The sequence below is a fragment of the Apium graveolens genome, chromosome 6, assembly GCF_009905375.1.
Source record: "Apium graveolens cultivar Ventura chromosome 6, ASM990537v1, whole genome shotgun sequence".
NCBI lineage: Eukaryota > Viridiplantae > Streptophyta > Magnoliopsida > Apiales > Apiaceae > Apium > Apium graveolens.
Window position 1 is genome coordinate 22,922,734 of NC_133652.1, and position 17,563 is coordinate 22,940,296.

Here is a 17,563-nt window from a genome sequence, read left to right on the forward strand (position 1 = left end):
GAGAGAGAGCTCATAGAAAGCTTTTTTGCTCTAACAACAGTTATAAATCTCACACTAAGAACAACCATACAAATCAAATTATAGGAAATTTAGCAGAACCCAAGTATATAAATTATCCGGATCGAATCATTAACGGATCAGATCGGCATAAATTCATATTTGATACTTATCAGATCGAATCGTTACCTGGTCGGATTTTTTCCGGATCAAATTTATTTTTAAGTAATCTATATCCGCTCCATTAGTTTTCAGATCGGACCGGACCGGATTTCCGATCCATTGACGGCCCTAGTTGGGTCTGCTGGTTTATGATAAAAAAACTATTTCACCCTTTACAATAAAAAGGGACTATGCAATATTTAGCGAAAAAAAAAAAAAAAAAGGGACTATGCAAACTTTGTCCATGTTAGGATATTTTATCCATGGGTCAGCCCATCAAATAAAAAGCCCAAACAGATTTATTTCAAGATTATTGTAGTACGTCGTCGTTAACATTTTTATTTGCTAGTGCCTACTGCTCCTATCCATAGAGCTCTCCGCTCCAAGAAGTCATTTTTATTCTCAAAATGGCTGCTACTCAATCTTTCTTCAAAACCCCAAATGCAACCCGATTCACTCGACCCGATTGCAGAAAACCCGACCCGTTTTCACCAACATTGACCCAAAATCTCAAACCCCATAGCTTAAACAATTCATGGCTAGGCACAACAAAGCTCTCTCTTCACTCCTCAAATTTAAGACCAGTAACTTTTAAACATTTACCCATTATTACTGCTACTGTGGTCTCTAGTCTTCCAACTAAGTAAGTTTTTATGACACCCTTTTATGAATATTTGAATTTGGTGTATAATTTGAGTGATTTTGAGGTGATTAGGCCATAAAGTTTTGATCTTTATGATGTTTTGTGCAGAAAATCAGATGGGGTTTCATCTACTGTTAAGGTTCCTAAGTGAGTTTTGTTTAAATTTAATTTTCTTGAATTTTTGTAATTGGGTTTTCTTGTTATGGATTTGATTGAAGTTGGTTGACTAAAAATAGGTGGTCTTCAAAGGCTATAAAGTCTTTTGCTATGGGTGAATTGGAAGCAAGAAAGCTCAAGTATCCGAATACCGGGACAGAAGCACTCCTTATGGGAATTTTGATTGAGGGTTAGTTTAATTGGTATTGTATGTTTTATATTGTTAGGTTTATCGGATAGATGGAGGAGTGTCTTTAGGCTAATGCACTGTTGTGAAATGCACAAAATCGAAAAAAGTGCAAGTTCCGATGTTGAATCGCAACTCGCGAAGCACGATTACTCGCACAACTTTTTTTTGCCAAAAATGAAATTAATTATGTAATTATATGTATTTATACATCAATACTTATGAAAATATTAATTCTAATGTTTAACTATAGAATAGTACTTTTATTTTCGAGCATAATAATAAGTCTGCAACTTAGTAGGAATGAACATAGTAAGAAGTCTACAGCTTAGTAGAAATATCAACTTGGTTGAAATAAACATAATAAGAAGTCTCTCTTAGTAGAATATCATCTTAGAAGGAATGTCATTGAACTATCAATCGATGACATTTAGCAAGTCAAAGGTTTCCAAATCATTTAGCTCGATCACGGGACCCTCGAATTCTCTTTCTTCCTCATCATCATCTTCGTCTCGAAGACTTTGAGAAGAACCAGCTCTTTCACTTGATTTTGAGGTGTTCATGTTTCTTGTCAAGCACCTAGTGCGATAAAGTGGTTCTTCAACTCTAGAAGCAATGCAGACATCGTCCCAACTAAGATCTTCTCCTTCATGCACATAATTGGGATCCACATCTTCATCATCAAGGCTTTTTCCAAGCAACCACTCATTACAGTCGTCAATTACATCCAAAGCAATCGGGTCCTGTACATCATGTGTATCAAACCTACGCTTCAGCCGCTAATGTACATTGTTTTGTACGTAGTTGTAACAAGTTTCTGTATGCGTTACTTATTAGAGATCGTTAGTTTGTTAATATTGATAGTGCCAGTGTTGATGGTATCTAATTTATTTTGCTGTTGATATTGGTTTAGTTAGTTAAAATTGTGAGCATGAAGTTGAAAATTGAATGAGCAAGTAACTAATCATGATATAATGTTGCCTCATGGTAGCAAGTGGAGGCAGCAATGTATATATCTTGCTGTTATTTATATAGCATGAGAAATTTTGGTTGGACCAGACAGATATTTTCAGAGGAGATCTGATTTGGCTTTAGATCCTGAAAAAGTGACATGCTACAATCTTGTTGAACACGAAAATGCCACGATATGTAACCTAAAAGTTACTATGATCTCTGAGGTGCTTGTTAGCTGCACGCCTGCACCAGTAAGCAAACAATGATGACAGTGCTGCCTAGGTCACTAAAGTGTTGGACCATAGTTTGAGTTACTTTACATGTGTACATGTATGGGATTTTCTGAATACCTTTCCCTTTTGGGTTGCTAGGATTTATAGGGTTGCAAGTGGTTATTTCTATATTATGGGATCAAGTTTGTGTGTTTAGATTAGTTTATTACTTTATGGTAATTTGAGACTCCTGGCCTTGAGTATTGTTTTGGTATTTGACCAATTGCCCTAAGTGTCTGGTGAGGGTAAAATCCAGAACATTTTTCCGAAAAAGATTCTATCATGGCTTTTAGTCCCGATGAAGTGACATGCCACTATCTAGTTGAATGGGAAAATGGCCACAAGATGTAATATAAATATTACTATAATGTTGTTCTAGATTGTAGGTTTCTCTTCATGATTTTGAGCAAACATGGGCTTTCAATAACGGGGTCATATTTGACAATGCTTAAAACCAACATTAACATTATGAATGTGACTTTATTGTGTTTGCTTCCTGATGTTTATAGGATTGCTTAAAGAAACTTCCCAGATATGAATATATGTTTTACTTCTTAGCAGTGCCATTTTATTTTTATCAAGTCTGATACTCTGCCTATCGTATAGTACTAATAGTGCAACTGTCCTAGTGATTATATGAGTATGGTAGTATGTGTTCCTATCCGTTCTCTGAAATTGTTTTTCTCCTTCGGGAAAAGAGAGGAACAGGGTACCAATAATGGGGCCAGGAAAAGATCATAGATAAATGTCTTGTGTGTTTATTTTTATAAAATACAGTCTCCTCTCTTGGCATTAGAATGTAAGTATCAACACGGATTAGTTTTTAATACAAATGGCATCGTTTTAATTCATCTAGGAACAAATCAGGCTTCAAAAATTTTGCGAACAAATGGCGTAACACTTATGAAAGTGCGCGAAGAAATTGTGAAGTTGCTTGGAAAAGCCGACATGTACTTCTTCAGTCCCGAGCATCCTCCTCTAACTGAAGAAGCTCAAAGGGCTCTTGATTGGGCTATCGAGCAAAAGTTGAAATCTGGTAAGTGTTTAGTTCGCCTGCTTGGATTTGTTTTTAGTTTGCTTGCTGAATTCCATCTCTTGTTAAGTAATCTTGGTAATATTGGAATCCAGATGTTGAGCATGCATAATTTCGACCCATATATATATATATATATATATATATATATATATAGGTTCCTTATGTTCACTTAGTTTTCTACTTGCTACATTGACTACTTCTACATCTATGGTATTGTTTCATATAATTTTCATACAATGATGAAGAAATGTGAAGTATGATAGGTGGTGCAAGTTTGTGTAGAAAATATTTCCAATCCTATTAAATACATGCTGTACGTAGTCTGGTTGCATGCTCAGTGTAATGCGTTTCGATTTCTCGAGAGACCTGTATTGCTTAATAGTTTCTTGCTCTTAAACTTAGGTTGAACTGTTGAAGAATATATACATAATTACATATCGCCAGTGTCGTGATTTACCATTATTAGACCATCCGTTGTAGTCATGCAAATATCTTCGAAGTTTTAATTTTTGTTAATTTTTCTAACCTCTGTCTCTGCCTTGAGCCCAAGATAGACATCACGAGCTAGAAACGTTCCACAGGGCAGTGCTAGCCAGTAGAACCCCAAAAATTGGGATTCATCCCTGATGATGATCTAGCTGTTCTACCTGCAATTTTTCCTCAAAAAAGTCACTACTTCTATCTAACTGTTAAAAACACTGCATCTTACACCTGGAACATGTTACGGTTTTGTGGCTGTGCAAAGTTTCTGCCAGAAAATTAGCTATGCAGCGTGAGATATATCATAGAAATAAATAAACTAAATTCAACAAGTAATGGGAAGTTACAGTATCCCGCTCTTAGTAATTACATGAAACTTTCATGATGAAAGTCTGTTTGGAATAAATTGTAAATACCGCCCTTGCGGCTTAAATATATCATAAAGGACTTTATTGTGCTCCCTGATTAAACATGTTATTAAACCAGAATTTAATATCCATTACTTGTATAAATTCAGGCGAAGATGGGGAAGTCACCACAGTACATCAGCTTCTTGGAATATGGTCTGAAGAGGAATCACCTGGTCACAAGGTAATGGCTACCCTTGGCTTCAACAGTGAAACAGCCCAACAACTTTATTCTTTAATTTCGGAACCTGGTTATGTTGAAAGTTAACCGCATTAAACTCATTCGAATCGCAAACCATGTTGTTTTCTGAAGCCGATAGACTGCCATTGTTGCCAACAATTCTTAGAGAAATTTTGTAATATGCAAATATGCAACCTTTGCAAAGCCACAAGACTGACAAGAGTAACCAGCTGTAATTGGTCTCTTCTGCAGTTTGTTTACATGAATATGAGTTTACAAAATACAAATATGAACCCTGTAATCTCAGAAGTCAGAGGTTTGTAAATTGTACTTTAATTAGCTGCAGAATCAATAGACAATATCACATAATTTTGCTCAATGTATAAAGCTCTTTAACTCTTAATAATAATAAGCAAATAAATAGACAAGGTGATGCTAATTAAAATTTATAAGTTTGGAGCTCCTAGTATATTTTTCCAATACATTAAGGGAATGTATAAGTTGTTGACTTCAAGCTTATCTTACAAGTACATAGTAAAGTTAGTAACAGGAATACTTAAACATTCTTATGTGTCTATAGCAACCAAAAGGACAACTGTGCAACCCTGTATTTACTCAGAACTCGAGTACATACTACATAATAAAAAAAACAACAGGATTATAATTAACACATATAAAGTGATAGCAGGCAACGCAAGTACTTGTGAATAATTTCCTTCAGTCTCAATCTGGTGTTTAATTTAATCATACTTTCCCTATGAACCGGAGTTTGTACATACGAAGACAGCAGTACAGTTGGAGAATCTTGCTGTTAAGTATTTTTAAAACAAACATTATCAACTTACAGCTTCGTTTGTTTTCATTGAATCTTTAAATGTTTAAACGTCCAGTCATTCTTATCCTTTGTTTTTTAATTCAGAATCTTGCTGTTGAGTAATTTTAAAACAAATATTATCAACTTGCAGCTTTGTTTCCTGTTCATTCTCGTAATTTATTATTACATCTATATAATATAGGCAGATATTTAGAGTCGATTGTTGCAGTTAATCTTACATCTTGGAATCTATTATTTTGATATTAAGAAGGAAACTACATCTTAAACTAAATTTTCTGTCAAATTTATACTTTGCATAATAAATGGTACATTTTTTTTACAAATGAAGAGATATATTAATTCCTAGTTTTCTTCTCTCCTATAGCTCGTCTCAATTACACATTATTAGCACTCAAACTTGTCCTTGGCACCGAATATAATCTGTTTTAGACATAGTTGTCAAGGCGTCGCCTAGGCGATTAGGCGGCAAAAAACTGAAAGGTGTCCAATCCGTCTTAATTTTTAAGGGATAGGCGACGCCTAAGTCCGCCTAGTCCAGTCTTATTTTCGCCTAGTTTCAAGTCAACCATGCCCAAATAACTTTTGACCAGATTTATCCATATTTGAGTTATAATGGATCTATATTGTGTTGTAAACATTATATCCATCAAAACTCACCACTAAAACCTCATCTACAACAATCTAAAGAGGAAAAAGGAGAACGAATTATCTCCTAACAAAAAATTGATTTAGTATTATTATCAAGTTATTATTCTTTTAATCTTAACAAACACCCACACCCACACGCACATATAGTAAATTTATTTGTTTGTAATTTGTGTACAATACTTCAGTAGTATAACTACATTATTCTATTTTATTATAATATATAAATATATGTGTATAAAAAAACCAATATATATAGCCAAAAGTATAATCCGTCTAATGGTCGCCTATGCGAGTGCCTTACCGCCTAGGCAGTTAGGCGGTGGACTAGCACCTAGTACCGCCTTTACACCTTAACAAGTACTCCCTCCGTCCCAGCCATTTGTATACAAATGGTTTGGGCACGGAGGACAAGAAACATAATAAAATAATATTACTTTTGTTAAGATAGTGGGATGAGAGAGAAAGAAAAAGAGTAATTTAGAGAGAAAAAGTATAAAGTTGGTTAAAGTGGTAGGACATCCAATATTTAATGAATAAAGTGAGTGTAGTGGGAGAAAGTAGTGGGTATAGTTGAATTTTATATTATAAATTTTTTACTATTTTTGGTAAGTTTGAAATGTATAGAATTAAATAAGACATCCAAAAAAGGAAAGTGTATAGAAATGAATGGGACAGAGGGAGTAAGGTTTTAGAACGTTAATTATATTATAGATAATTATCATTTAAGCACTCAACCGTATCATTCAGAACCAGAGATTAATCAAAATTTAGAAAGGATTATAGTTTAGCAAACACTTAACAAGGAAGAAAGTCAAAAACTAAGCAGAGGTTAATCACAATCTGATACTGTAATTGCTATTGGTAATTTATCAATCCATGGGTAGCTGGACTAAAAATTGACCAGAATCATACTACACATGCGCCCTTCGTCAATGTTTGTCGTTAGCTTAGTCTTTATCGTTAGAATAATACAAAATTCAATATTTAAATAAGAAATAACTAAGAAAATTAAACAAGAAAGCTAAGATAATGAAATCCCTGGATCAAGTAGCTAGTTTTCCCAGAAAGATAAGCAAATGAAATGCAGGCTTATAGCGCAAACAGTGGGGGGCTTGTGAGAAAGGAGAAACATGCAACAGCATTATATGTGTTAAGATTCCCATGCTTTGTGTTCCCTTTCACATGGGGACTTTTATTAACCCTTTTACATCCTTTTGAACTGATCCAAAACTCTAATTGGATTACAAAATTCATTGCCTTGTTTACCCTTATAACTTTAAAAAGAAGACACTTGTATCTGTATGCCACTAACAATGATGCTGACTTTTTAGTTAGTTTAGTTTTCACCTTTTCCATCACCATCATTGTATTGTATCCTTTCAGTTGCAAAGTCTTCAAACTAATTGAAAGTTCTTGAAACATTTTAATTTTTATAGTATGAGCACCAATCTAGCAGATTTTAAGTTCTTGAAACATTTTAATTTTTATTGTATCCTTTCAGTTGCAAAGTCTTCAAACTAATTGAAAGTTCTTAATATATTCCGTCGTAAGTAGATTTATTATTTTATTGAGTATATGGGCCCCTACTTCCTAACTTGCGACGCAATTTTATCTTGTGACGAAAAACGAACTTACAACTCGACCAAAAATGACAAGTTTTTTCCGTCGTAAATGACTCAATTACGTCGATTTCAGTTCAAAAAAACCGTCGTAAATTGCCAGATTTGTTGTAGTGACGGACCCAAAATTAAAAATAATAAAATCATATTATTATTTGCATAAAACTGAAACTCATAATCCGTGCAAAATATAGATATAAATATAATATATAAAATGTTGTTAAAATATGTAGTTAAAAAAATCAAAATTAAAGAGGGATAACTATCCTCTTGGTCACAGGTTTGAATCCCACGAGAGAAGAATTTATGATTATACCTTCTGAGTTAGAGCATGTCGCTTAAATGCGGTTTAACTTGGTTCACGTGGTTTGCAGGCTATTGCGTGAACCCGTCGGGTTTACCCAGTGCGCACCCGAAGGGTAGCGACTGCGAGTTACCTACGATAAAAAAAAGAAAAAAAAATCAAAATTAAGTGTAACTCTAAAATTTCACCGTATAGTTCTAGCTATGCATGCACCTAATTATTTACTTATATAAATTTGACATGTTAACTTACTAATACGATTATTTTAAAACAAACCTACGTTTGGATGTTCAGCAACAAATAAAAATTAAAGGAAAATTAAATTTACAGAGAGTAGAAGTTAATTTTTGTCAGTTGAGATTTTATTACATAAAATTTTAAAAATAGTTGTATAATTTTCTAGTGAGTACCAAAATTTAGGACCTAAACATGGTTTACTTATTAGTATAGATAGTTGATAACCCGTGCTAAACACGGGTTTGAGATTAAAAATATTGAATTAATATTTGTAGAGAATTATTCATAATCCGTGCAAAATACAAATACAAATTAATATATTAATATCAATATTAAATTGGTACTTGCAAAAAATAGTTATGTGGTTAAAAAGAATCTAATTAATAGTTATGTGGTTAAAAAAAATTGAATCAGTTATAAAATTTTCCACTATAATTCTATTTTTGTATTGTTTTACTTGATATAGAAATCTAACACATTAGTTTTATTTTTGTGAAACGAATTGTATCTCTATTCTATAAACCAAATATCTGTTCTTTGGATAATTTAATATTAAAGAATATAATTTGATAATTATCTTATAATTAGCCTTTTCAATATAGTTTATTTAATATTACTTAATTATAGATAAAAATTAATTTATGAATTAAAAGTAAATATATGTTATTAAACTTAATTTAATATTAGTTAATATAATCTAAATACAATCCGTAAATTTGTTAGTGTTAAAATATGTTTTTTAATTTAAAGTAAATAAACGTTGTAATGGAGAGTAACAAATACAATCGTTAAATCAATAATTTTCAGTTTAAAAGTTAATAAATGTTACTAAAGTCATTTGCTATTACTTAATTATATTTAAAATAATATTATAGAAAATAAAATTTACCGAGAATAGAAGTCAATTTTTGTTAATAGTTTACTTTGTAGTTATTAGTTTTTCAAAATAAAAGTAAATATATATATTATTTTACTTAATTTAACGTAACTTAATAAATTTTTAATATAATTTCTAAATGAATAAAGTTTACAGAGAATATAAGTCAGTTCGGGTTAGGAGTTTACTTAGTAGTTTATAGTTTTTCTAAATTTAAAAATAAATAAAGTTATTTTACTTAATTTAACGTAACTTAATAAATTTTCGATATTATTAACAAATCGTTTAAAAAATATTTTTATTTTATAAAGTAAATAGACAATTGGATGAATACTAAATAAAAAGAAAATAAAATTTACAAAGAATAGAAGTCTATTTGTATTAAAAACAAAGTTTATTGAAAATAGAAGTAATAGCCCCTCCATTAATATATTCGATTTCTTTGCTTCCATTAGTTACTGGTCAAGTATCTTTTAGCCACTCCATTAATATATTTCACTTCTAAATATCTTACATTTATCAGGCTTTTTTCTTGTACAAAAAATTCGAGAAAGAAGGCGTGAGGGAGAGACCAGGGTGATGCTAATGTAGTGGGGGTGGGTGTAGGGATAGGGATGGGGGGGATGCTTAAAATTTAGAAATATATATATGATGCATGCAAGTCATTTAAATTTAAACCTAATTAAGTCAAGAGAGAGGAGAGGCGACAAAGGGCATCTTTTATTGCATAGGAGTTCACCCCCAAGGGTCATGCAAGCAATGGTGAGCTTGAGAAACTAAAAACAACACACCAAGACTGTAGGAAAATGGGACACAAATGTATGATGGTAATGTTATTTGATGATAACGTTCTTTTTACGTACCAATGTTATACGAATATGCGGTTCTCGTACTTCCCTCCCATGTGTATCAAAACTGTGAAAAAATGTGCGTGTGTGTGTTATTAGCATGCCTGCACACACACAGATACAATAAGATTAAGATTAGGATCAGGATTAGGTTCTCTCATTGTGTTTTAAGGCTGTTGAGTCTGTCTTTTGTGTGTCTCCCTGTAATGTCAGCGCTACACCCGCGTCGTTTCTTCTTCACTCACCCACCCCATGCCAGGCTACCACCTCATCAACTGATCTCCCTCCCTCAATTATGTTTGTACTAGTGTCTAATCTATGCTGCTTAATAGTAACAGAGTTTATATAGACTATATATATATATATTTAGGAGACCTAAGATTACAAATTTAAACGGACATACATTGAGACGAAGACACACATTAATTATTATTAGAGTTTGGGACCTGCACAACAAAATTATTTTTTGTACAAGAAAAAAGTTCACTTTACAACCAAACTTGAAGACCTACTGCCAGAGAACCTTAAACAATAATTGTACAGTCTATGCCTTAACAAATATTACAAGGCTTTGACTCTCTTAATCTCTTTACCAAGATTAAAAAAAAGTATTAGCCACTTATTACTTGTGTAGTAATTCTCAGCTTTCAGGGTATTGTACAAACTTGAAGGTTACATTTTTTTTTTAATTTGAGTTTTATATGTTACCTTTGTAAATAGATGCTCTTGGAGGGAGAATCACATTCCTTTATCAAGATTATTTATAATTTGAGGTTAAAATAATGTTCATATTAAAATAATTATATTTTTTTGACAAGATTATTCATTTATGGGAATAAGAACATCAATGACAATCTATCTTTAGGTCTTAAGCAAATTTTTTTACCTTGTGTATCTATTCAAATATTAATATGCCGTAAGCAAGCATTTAGTCTCAACTCTTGCCATGTATTTAACATCACTAATCTCCAAGAAAACAAATGGCTATTTCTGAGAACAGGAGGGAAAATGACAACAGAAAATAATACTAATATATTATCTTTGTGGATGTAAAAGGAGATTAGGACCATCTCAAGGACCAGAAAAACCGGTTTAGATAAATTAAATAACATATCTTTGTGGATGTGAAAGGAGCTTAATTAGGAGTAAACACATGAAAGGAGAAAGCAGAGGGGGCCATTCATACACCGGCCATACGCAAGCAAGCAGCCTTTACCTTAACCACAGCACAACCCCATCACATCAATCATCCTTCTTCTCATCCTTATCCATTCATTTTTTCCTCCAAACCCTAGACAACCCCCCTATCATTTCATTTCTCTCCTTATTTCTTGTTCAACCCTAATCACTTTCTTAAACCCTACACTAAACCCACAACTACATATATATATGGGGCTTTGTTAATCTATGATCTATTATGTACTTCCCTTTTAAAATTTAAGAATCAATTAGTTTAGAGCTGGCTTGATTCATCTTAGTTACTGGCTGAGATTAATTATTTCGTTGCTATATATACATATATTGAAGTCCACTCATAATTTATTTCCTTTAATTTCTTGTTCATCAAACACAATTATGCTTATATATGTATTTTTCTACTAGCAGCTTATAAGAGAAAAAAGTCTTGACTTGCTTTTTAACTCACTTTCTTGATCTTAGAATTAGACGAAAATTAGGGTTTTTTTGAGAGAGAGAGGAATGGATCCAGGAAGTGCATCAGGCCACGGCCATAATTCTCTTCCACCTGCTTTCCACACAAGAGATTTTAATCTCCAACACCACCACCACCAACAGCAATTTCACCACCAGCTGCAGCAGCAACAGCAAAACTCCGAAGAAGAACAAAGTGACACAAGTGGACTCAAACGCCTCAGGGATGACAAGAACAACGATGACATAATTAATGGAGGCGGCAGCCAAGGAAAAGAAGCGGAAAACTTAAGGCGTCCCAAAGGCCGGCCAGCAGGATCAAAAAACAAACCCCAACAACCTATCATCATCTCACGGGACAGTGCTAACGCATTCCGAACCCATGTAATGGAAATTGCTGATGGATGCGACATAATGGATAGTGTAGCTACATTTGCACGCAGACGCCAACGAGGTGTTTGTGTCTTGAGCGGAAATGGAACGGTTACTAATGTGACACTTCGTCAACCAGCTTCGCCTGGCGCAGTTATGACATTACAAGGCCGTTTCGAAATACTATCTCTCTCGGGATCGTTCTTGCCACCACCAGCCCCGCCAGAAACTATTGGACTAACAATATATCTGGCTGGTGGTCAAGGGCAAGTTGTTGGAGGGAGTGTGGTTGGGGTACTTTTAGCGTCGGGTCCAGTTGTTGTCATGGCAGCTTCTTTTAGTAATGCCGAGTACGAGAGGCTGCCGTTGGAGGAGGACGCCCCGGGGCTGCCATTACCAGGCGGAGGTTCACTTGGATCTCCTGTGGGACAGAATGCGCTACAGAATCAGCAACAGTTGCTAGCTGATCCGTCGCTATTTCATGGAATGCCTCCTAATCTCTTAAACTCTATACAGTTACCAACGGAAGCATTTTGGGCTACGGGTAGGCCTCCTTACTGAGCAAACTTACTTTGTATTGTTAATGTTGATTAATTCAAACATCTTTTTAAATTGGTAATTGAGTTAGCATATTGTTGATTTAGGAAAGGTTGATTAGAAAATGTTAGTTGTATTATTCACGCATTTCATTGGGGTTGTTTAATTCGAGCATTACATGTGTTTTCATTTTTATTTCACTTTACTGAATATTGAAGGACAAAGTGTGTGAGTTTTTTTTTTAAATCGAGTGTGTGAGTTTTTATTAATTATGAGATGAAATTGATTTGTGATAATAAATTCAATAAAGAACATACCTAAACGATTTTTCTAATGTATATCAAGGGCACACTCTAAAAATCCATATTTTATAAATTGTCAATTTTTTTTTGACAAAAGCGAAGAAATTTTATTCATGAACTGACTCCTTCAAAATACAATCATGGAATTCAATAGAAACATCCCTCCTATCAAAATTACGATCAGAATATTTGCTCTTGCGAAACAATGAACAACCATATTTGCAGATCGTTTAATAAAAAATAAAAAAACAATGTTTGAAAGACGGAGCTCTCTCCGACACTCCTCACCACCAAACCAAAACACGATCTCATCTCCACCTTGCTACGAATTGCTTGAACCGCCGTCAAACAATCCAACTCCAGCTGCACCACCTGCCAGTCACTAGACTTAATCCATGACAAAGCTTCATTAATTGCCAACGCTTCTGCGAACTCTGCTGTTACCATTGTTGGGTTTAATCTAAACTAGAACTTTATTTAAATATGTTTGTTTATTTATGTAAACATGTATTAACTTGGTTTTATGTTTTGTATCGACCAAGTCTATACGTGAGAGTAGTTTTAGGAGTTTAAGTTTGAATAAGTTAGTAGTGCAGAGTTTTTATTGGAGACTGTTTCCCACGTATCCGGATGCGCCTGTTTTGTAGGACATCTAGCTGATATCGTGGTGATCAGTTTGTATTATTTAAGTTCAGGGTAATTGCAGTGGAAAGAATAACATTCAGTTCCTGCACTCCAGCTTCTTTAGTGTTATCGCAATACTTATACATATATATAATTCTGGTGTATACACACACACACACACACACATATATATATATATATATATATATATATATATATATATATACAGGAGGTGTTGCAGGTTGTTATCTATACGTGGTATCAAAGCGAGGTCGTTGGCGGATGCCAAAATACATGCCCAAGAAAACAACGATGGAAGCAGGAAAGGCGATGGAAACAGGAAAGGTAAGAGAGGGAGGAGTTGGCTTAAATTACCCGATGTTAACTCGAGACAATTACACTGCATGGGCCATTAAAATGAGGGTGTTCATGCAAGCACATGGGGTTTGGCAAGCTATAGAACCGTCCGACCCTAAGGGGGCTGTGGAAGAGAAGGTTGACAAGCTGGCCATGGCAGTTATCTTTCAGGGAATACCCGAGGACTTTCTTCTGTCACTTGCCGAGAAACCAAAGAAGCGTGGGAGACACTTAAAATGATGTGTCTCGGCGCAGAACGTGTTAAAAAGGCGAAAGTACAGACTTTGAAAGCAGATTTCGAGTCCCTGAAAATGAAGAATGGAGAACCATTGGACGACTTCTACCTTAAACTGAACGGACTGGTTGCTAATATTCGGGCTCTGGGTGAAAGCGTGGAAGAAAGCTATGTCGTAAAGAAACTCTTGAGGGCAGTGCCAGCCAAGTTCTTACAAATAGCATCTACAATCGAACAATTTGGTGATCTCGATACAATATCTGTAGAAGAAGCAATCGGGTCATTAAAGGCCCACGAAGAACGACTCAAGGGTTAGGAAGAACCTGTGGGCGGACAGTTACTGCTCACAGAAGAGGAGTGGATTAAGAAAGAAAAACAAGAAGGGGTCATTTGCTGTTAACCAGAGACGAATGGATCAAACGGTCTAATATCCGGGGACGCCAAAATGGAGATGAGTTCCGTGGTGGCCGTACGGGACGAGATAGAAGCAAAATTTGGTGCTTTAATTGTCTTGCCTATGGTCACTACGCAGCCGAATGTCGAAATCCAAAGCGTGAGAAAAGTCATCTATTGGAGGTGAATATGTCACAGACCACAGACGACGAACCAACTCTGTTAATGACAAAATGTGGACAAGGTGAATTGCTCCTGAATGAAAGAAATATAAGGCCCAACTTGCTTGCAAATGGTGAGAACAACAAAGAAGTGTCAAATATTTGGTACTTGGATAACGGCGCAAGTAATCATATGACCGGACAGAAATTTAAATTCAGTAAGTTAGATGAAAAAGTAACAGGGAAGGCGCGTTTCGGAGACGGGTCAACTGTGGACATAAAGGGCAAAGGGACTGTGACTTTCAAGTGTAAAAATGGAGGAGTAAAGAAGTTCCATGAGGTATATTATATTCCCAATCTTCGTAATAACATTATATCTCTTGGTCAATTAACTGAACATGGAAATAAAGTTATTTTAAATGGGGATTGATTATGGATATATGATGAACAAGGAACCATTCTTATAAAAGTTAAAAGATCGGGAAACAGGCTGTATAAAATTGAACTTGAAACCTGTGATGCTGCTTGTTTACTGTCTAAAACAGAGGAGATTTCCTGGCTGTGGCACAAGCGCTTGGGACACGTCAACGTTCAAGCTTTGAGTTCCATGTCTAAGAATAAAATGGTGGGGGCCTGCCAAGTATAACACCTCCAAAAGAGAATTGTTCAGGATGCTTGATGGCTAAACAGTCCAGGAAACCATTTCCTGCACAAACTCAGTATCGTGTAAGCAAAACTCTCGAGCTAGTTCATGGTGATATCTGTGGTCCAATGACACCAGCAACGCCAAGTGGAAATAAGTACTTCTTTCTTCTTGTTGATGACTATAGCAGGCATATGTGGGTCTACATGCTCAGGGAAAAGTGTGAAGCTTTCGATGCGTTTAAGAAATTTCGTTCTCTGGTGGAAAAGGGGTCAACTGAGATAAGGACATTCCGCACGGATCGTGGCGGCGAATTCTGCTCAAACGCTTTCAACTCATATTATCAAGAAAATGGCATTCTAAGGAAATATACCACTCTGTATACACCTCAACAGAACGGCGTAGTCGAAAGAAGGAATCGTACGGTGGTGGCAATGACTCGGAGTTTCTTGAAATCTATGGACTTGTCGGCGTTTTTATGAGGTGAAGCTGTGAGATACTCGGTTTACATCTTAAACCGTTTGTCCACACGAGCACTCTCTGCACAAACTCCTCATGTAATCTTGACGGGGGAGAAACCAAATCTTGAGCATATAAGGATATTTGGGTGCATTGCCTATATGAAAGTTCCTGCTGTTTTTACAAAAAAATTGGATGATCGAAGTAGGATGGTTGTGAATCTTTGCAGAGAGCTTGGCACGAAAGGATACAGACTTTATGATCCCTTAACCAAGCAAATTATGGTAAGTCGAGACGTGATATTTGATGAAAAGGCGGGCTGGCCATGGATACAATCAGAAAAAAAAATCCAGCTGCTTCTACAGGAATTATACGGTGCTTGACATGGGAACTAGCAAGAAAGACGTGACAGGAGAAACTGAGCATGATATGGGGTACACAACCCCAATGTAGTCACATTACATCAGCGGTGAGAGCAGCACAGACTCAACTACAGTGCACAACACTCCTCACTCTTCCTCTGTTCGAACAACCAGTGAGATCTAAAGCTCAGACAACAGCCATCCGCGTAACTTTAGATCGCTGAGAGAACTGTACGAAGAAACCGAGGTGGTAGAACTTCCAGAAGAATTACTCCTGATGGGAGTAGATGAACCGGTGAATTACAGTCAAGCAACAAAGAAAAAAGAATGGAGAGAAGCAATGGAAAGAGAGATAGAAGCTGTTGAAAGAAATCAGACTTGGATTCTTACTAAACTCCCTGAAGGACAAAAGGCAATTGACTTAAAGTGGATATTCAAGGCTAAGCGAAACGAAAGTGGAGAGATAGTAAAATACAAAGCACGGATAGTAGCGAAGGGCTATGTACAAGAACAGGGCATCGATTTTGACGAGATTTTTGCCCCGGTAACACGGCTTGAGACAGTGAGACTGCTTCTTGCATTGGCTGCTAAAAACGGATGGCAAATTAATCACTTAGACGTGAAATCGGCTTTCCTAAACGGTGAACTAAATGAAGTGGTGTATGTTTCCCAACCGGAGGGATTTATTAAAAAAGGTCAGGAACATCTTGTTTATAGGTTGAGCAAAGCCTTGTATGGGCTTCGACAGGCCCCTCGGGCATGGTATTCAAAACTTAATATGTGTCTGGAGGGAATGGGTTTGACTAGGTGCCCATTCGAACATGCTGTCTACACAAGACGAGACGAAGATGAATGCCTGGTTGTCGCCGTTTACGTAGATGATCTCCTAATAACATGGACAAGCATGGAAGGGATAAAGAAGTTCAAAAAACAAATGGAACAGCATTTTGAGATGAGTGATCTCAGACTGCTATCTTATTATCTGGGAATTCAGGTGACACAAGGGGATGGTTTTGTGGAGCTCAAGCAAGTTGCATATGCAAACAAGATCCTCGAGAAGGCTGGCATGGTTGGATGTAATCCGACAAAGTATCCGATGGACCCAAAACCGGTGCTTACAAAAGATCCAGAAGGAAGTGTTGTGAATTCAACCAAATACAAAAGTTTAGTGGGTTCGTTACTTGGTCCACACTAGACCAGACATTGCCTTTTCAGTTGGTGTAGTAAGTCGGTATATGGAACGACCCATAGTTTTGCATCTCAATGCTGTCAAACGGATTCTTCGTTATATAAAGGGTACGATTAACTATGGCCTGATATACACCAAGAACAGTGGTAACAACGAACTTGTGGGGTATTCGGACAGCGATTTGGCTGGGCACATCGACGACAGAAGAAGCACAGGAGGAGTTGTTTTTTATCTAAATAAAAGTGTCATTACATGGGTATCTCAGAAGCAAAAGTGCGTAGCCTTGTCCTCCTGTGAGGCGGAGTTTATGGCAGTTACGGTTGCGGCATGCCAAGGTATCTGGCTAAAAAACTTACTAACAGAGGTTACAGGTGATGATCCAGGTTCGGTTCTTTTGTATGTGGACAATAAGTCAGCCATTGACTTGGCTAGAAAT

General features: G+C 35.7%; 3 protein-coding genes across 3 annotated transcripts; all 3 read left to right on the forward strand.

The window, feature by feature from the left end:
• Positions 1 to 487: 487 nt before the first annotated feature.
• On the forward strand, positions 488 to 4,854 carry LOC141667128 (ATP-dependent Clp protease ATP-binding subunit CLPT2, chloroplastic-like). Its single transcript, XM_074473499.1, has 5 exons — positions 488 to 802; positions 911 to 949; positions 1,039 to 1,148; positions 3,228 to 3,407; positions 4,405 to 4,854. The coding sequence occupies exons 1-5, from the start codon at positions 567 to 569 to the stop codon at positions 4,560 to 4,562; spliced, it is 723 nt and encodes a 240-aa protein (XP_074329600.1). The 5' UTR covers positions 488 to 566; the 3' UTR covers positions 4,563 to 4,854.
• Positions 4,855 to 11,040: 6,186 nt separating this feature from the next.
• On the forward strand, positions 11,041 to 12,552 carry LOC141668037 (AT-hook motif nuclear-localized protein 18-like). Its single transcript, XM_074474720.1, has one exon. The coding sequence runs from the start codon at positions 11,542 to 11,544 to the stop codon at positions 12,424 to 12,426; it is 885 nt and encodes a 294-aa protein (XP_074330821.1). The 5' UTR covers positions 11,041 to 11,541; the 3' UTR covers positions 12,427 to 12,552.
• Positions 12,553 to 13,924: 1,372 nt separating this feature from the next.
• On the forward strand, positions 13,925 to 15,076 carry LOC141664765 (uncharacterized). The gene is made up of 3 exons (XM_074470720.1): positions 13,925 to 14,231; positions 14,453 to 14,814; positions 15,020 to 15,076. Exons 1-3 carry the CDS (start codon positions 13,925 to 13,927, stop codon positions 15,074 to 15,076), a joined length of 726 nt encoding a protein of 241 aa, XP_074326821.1.
• The last annotated feature ends 2,487 nt before the right edge of the window (positions 15,077 to 17,563 follow it).

Excerpts from the sequence above, each read along its gene's own strand:
- LOC141667128 (XM_074473499.1), top strand. The coding sequence starts at position 567 with ATGGCTGCTACTCAATCTTTCTTCAAAACCCCAAATGCAACCCGATTC. Across the intron at positions 803-910 it reads GTCTCTAGTCTTCCAACTAA|AAAATCAGATGGGGTTTCAT; the intron begins GTAAGTTTTTAT and ends TGTTTTGTGCAG. Across the intron at positions 3,408-4,404 it reads CGAGCAAAAGTTGAAATCTG|GCGAAGATGGGGAAGTCACC; the intron begins GTAAGTGTTTAG and ends GTATAAATTCAG.
- LOC141668037 (XM_074474720.1), top strand. The coding sequence starts at position 11,542 with ATGGATCCAGGAAGTGCATCAGGCCACGGCCATAATTCTCTTCCACCT.
- LOC141664765 (XM_074470720.1), top strand. The coding sequence starts at position 13,925 with ATGTGTCTCGGCGCAGAACGTGTTAAAAAGGCGAAAGTACAGACTTTG. Across the intron at positions 14,232-14,452 it reads CCACGAAGAACGACTCAAGG|CCGAATGTCGAAATCCAAAG; the intron begins GTTAGGAAGAAC and ends GTCACTACGCAG. Across the intron at positions 14,815-15,019 it reads GAGTAAAGAAGTTCCATGAG|AGGAGATTTCCTGGCTGTGG; the intron begins GTATATTATATT and ends TGTCTAAAACAG.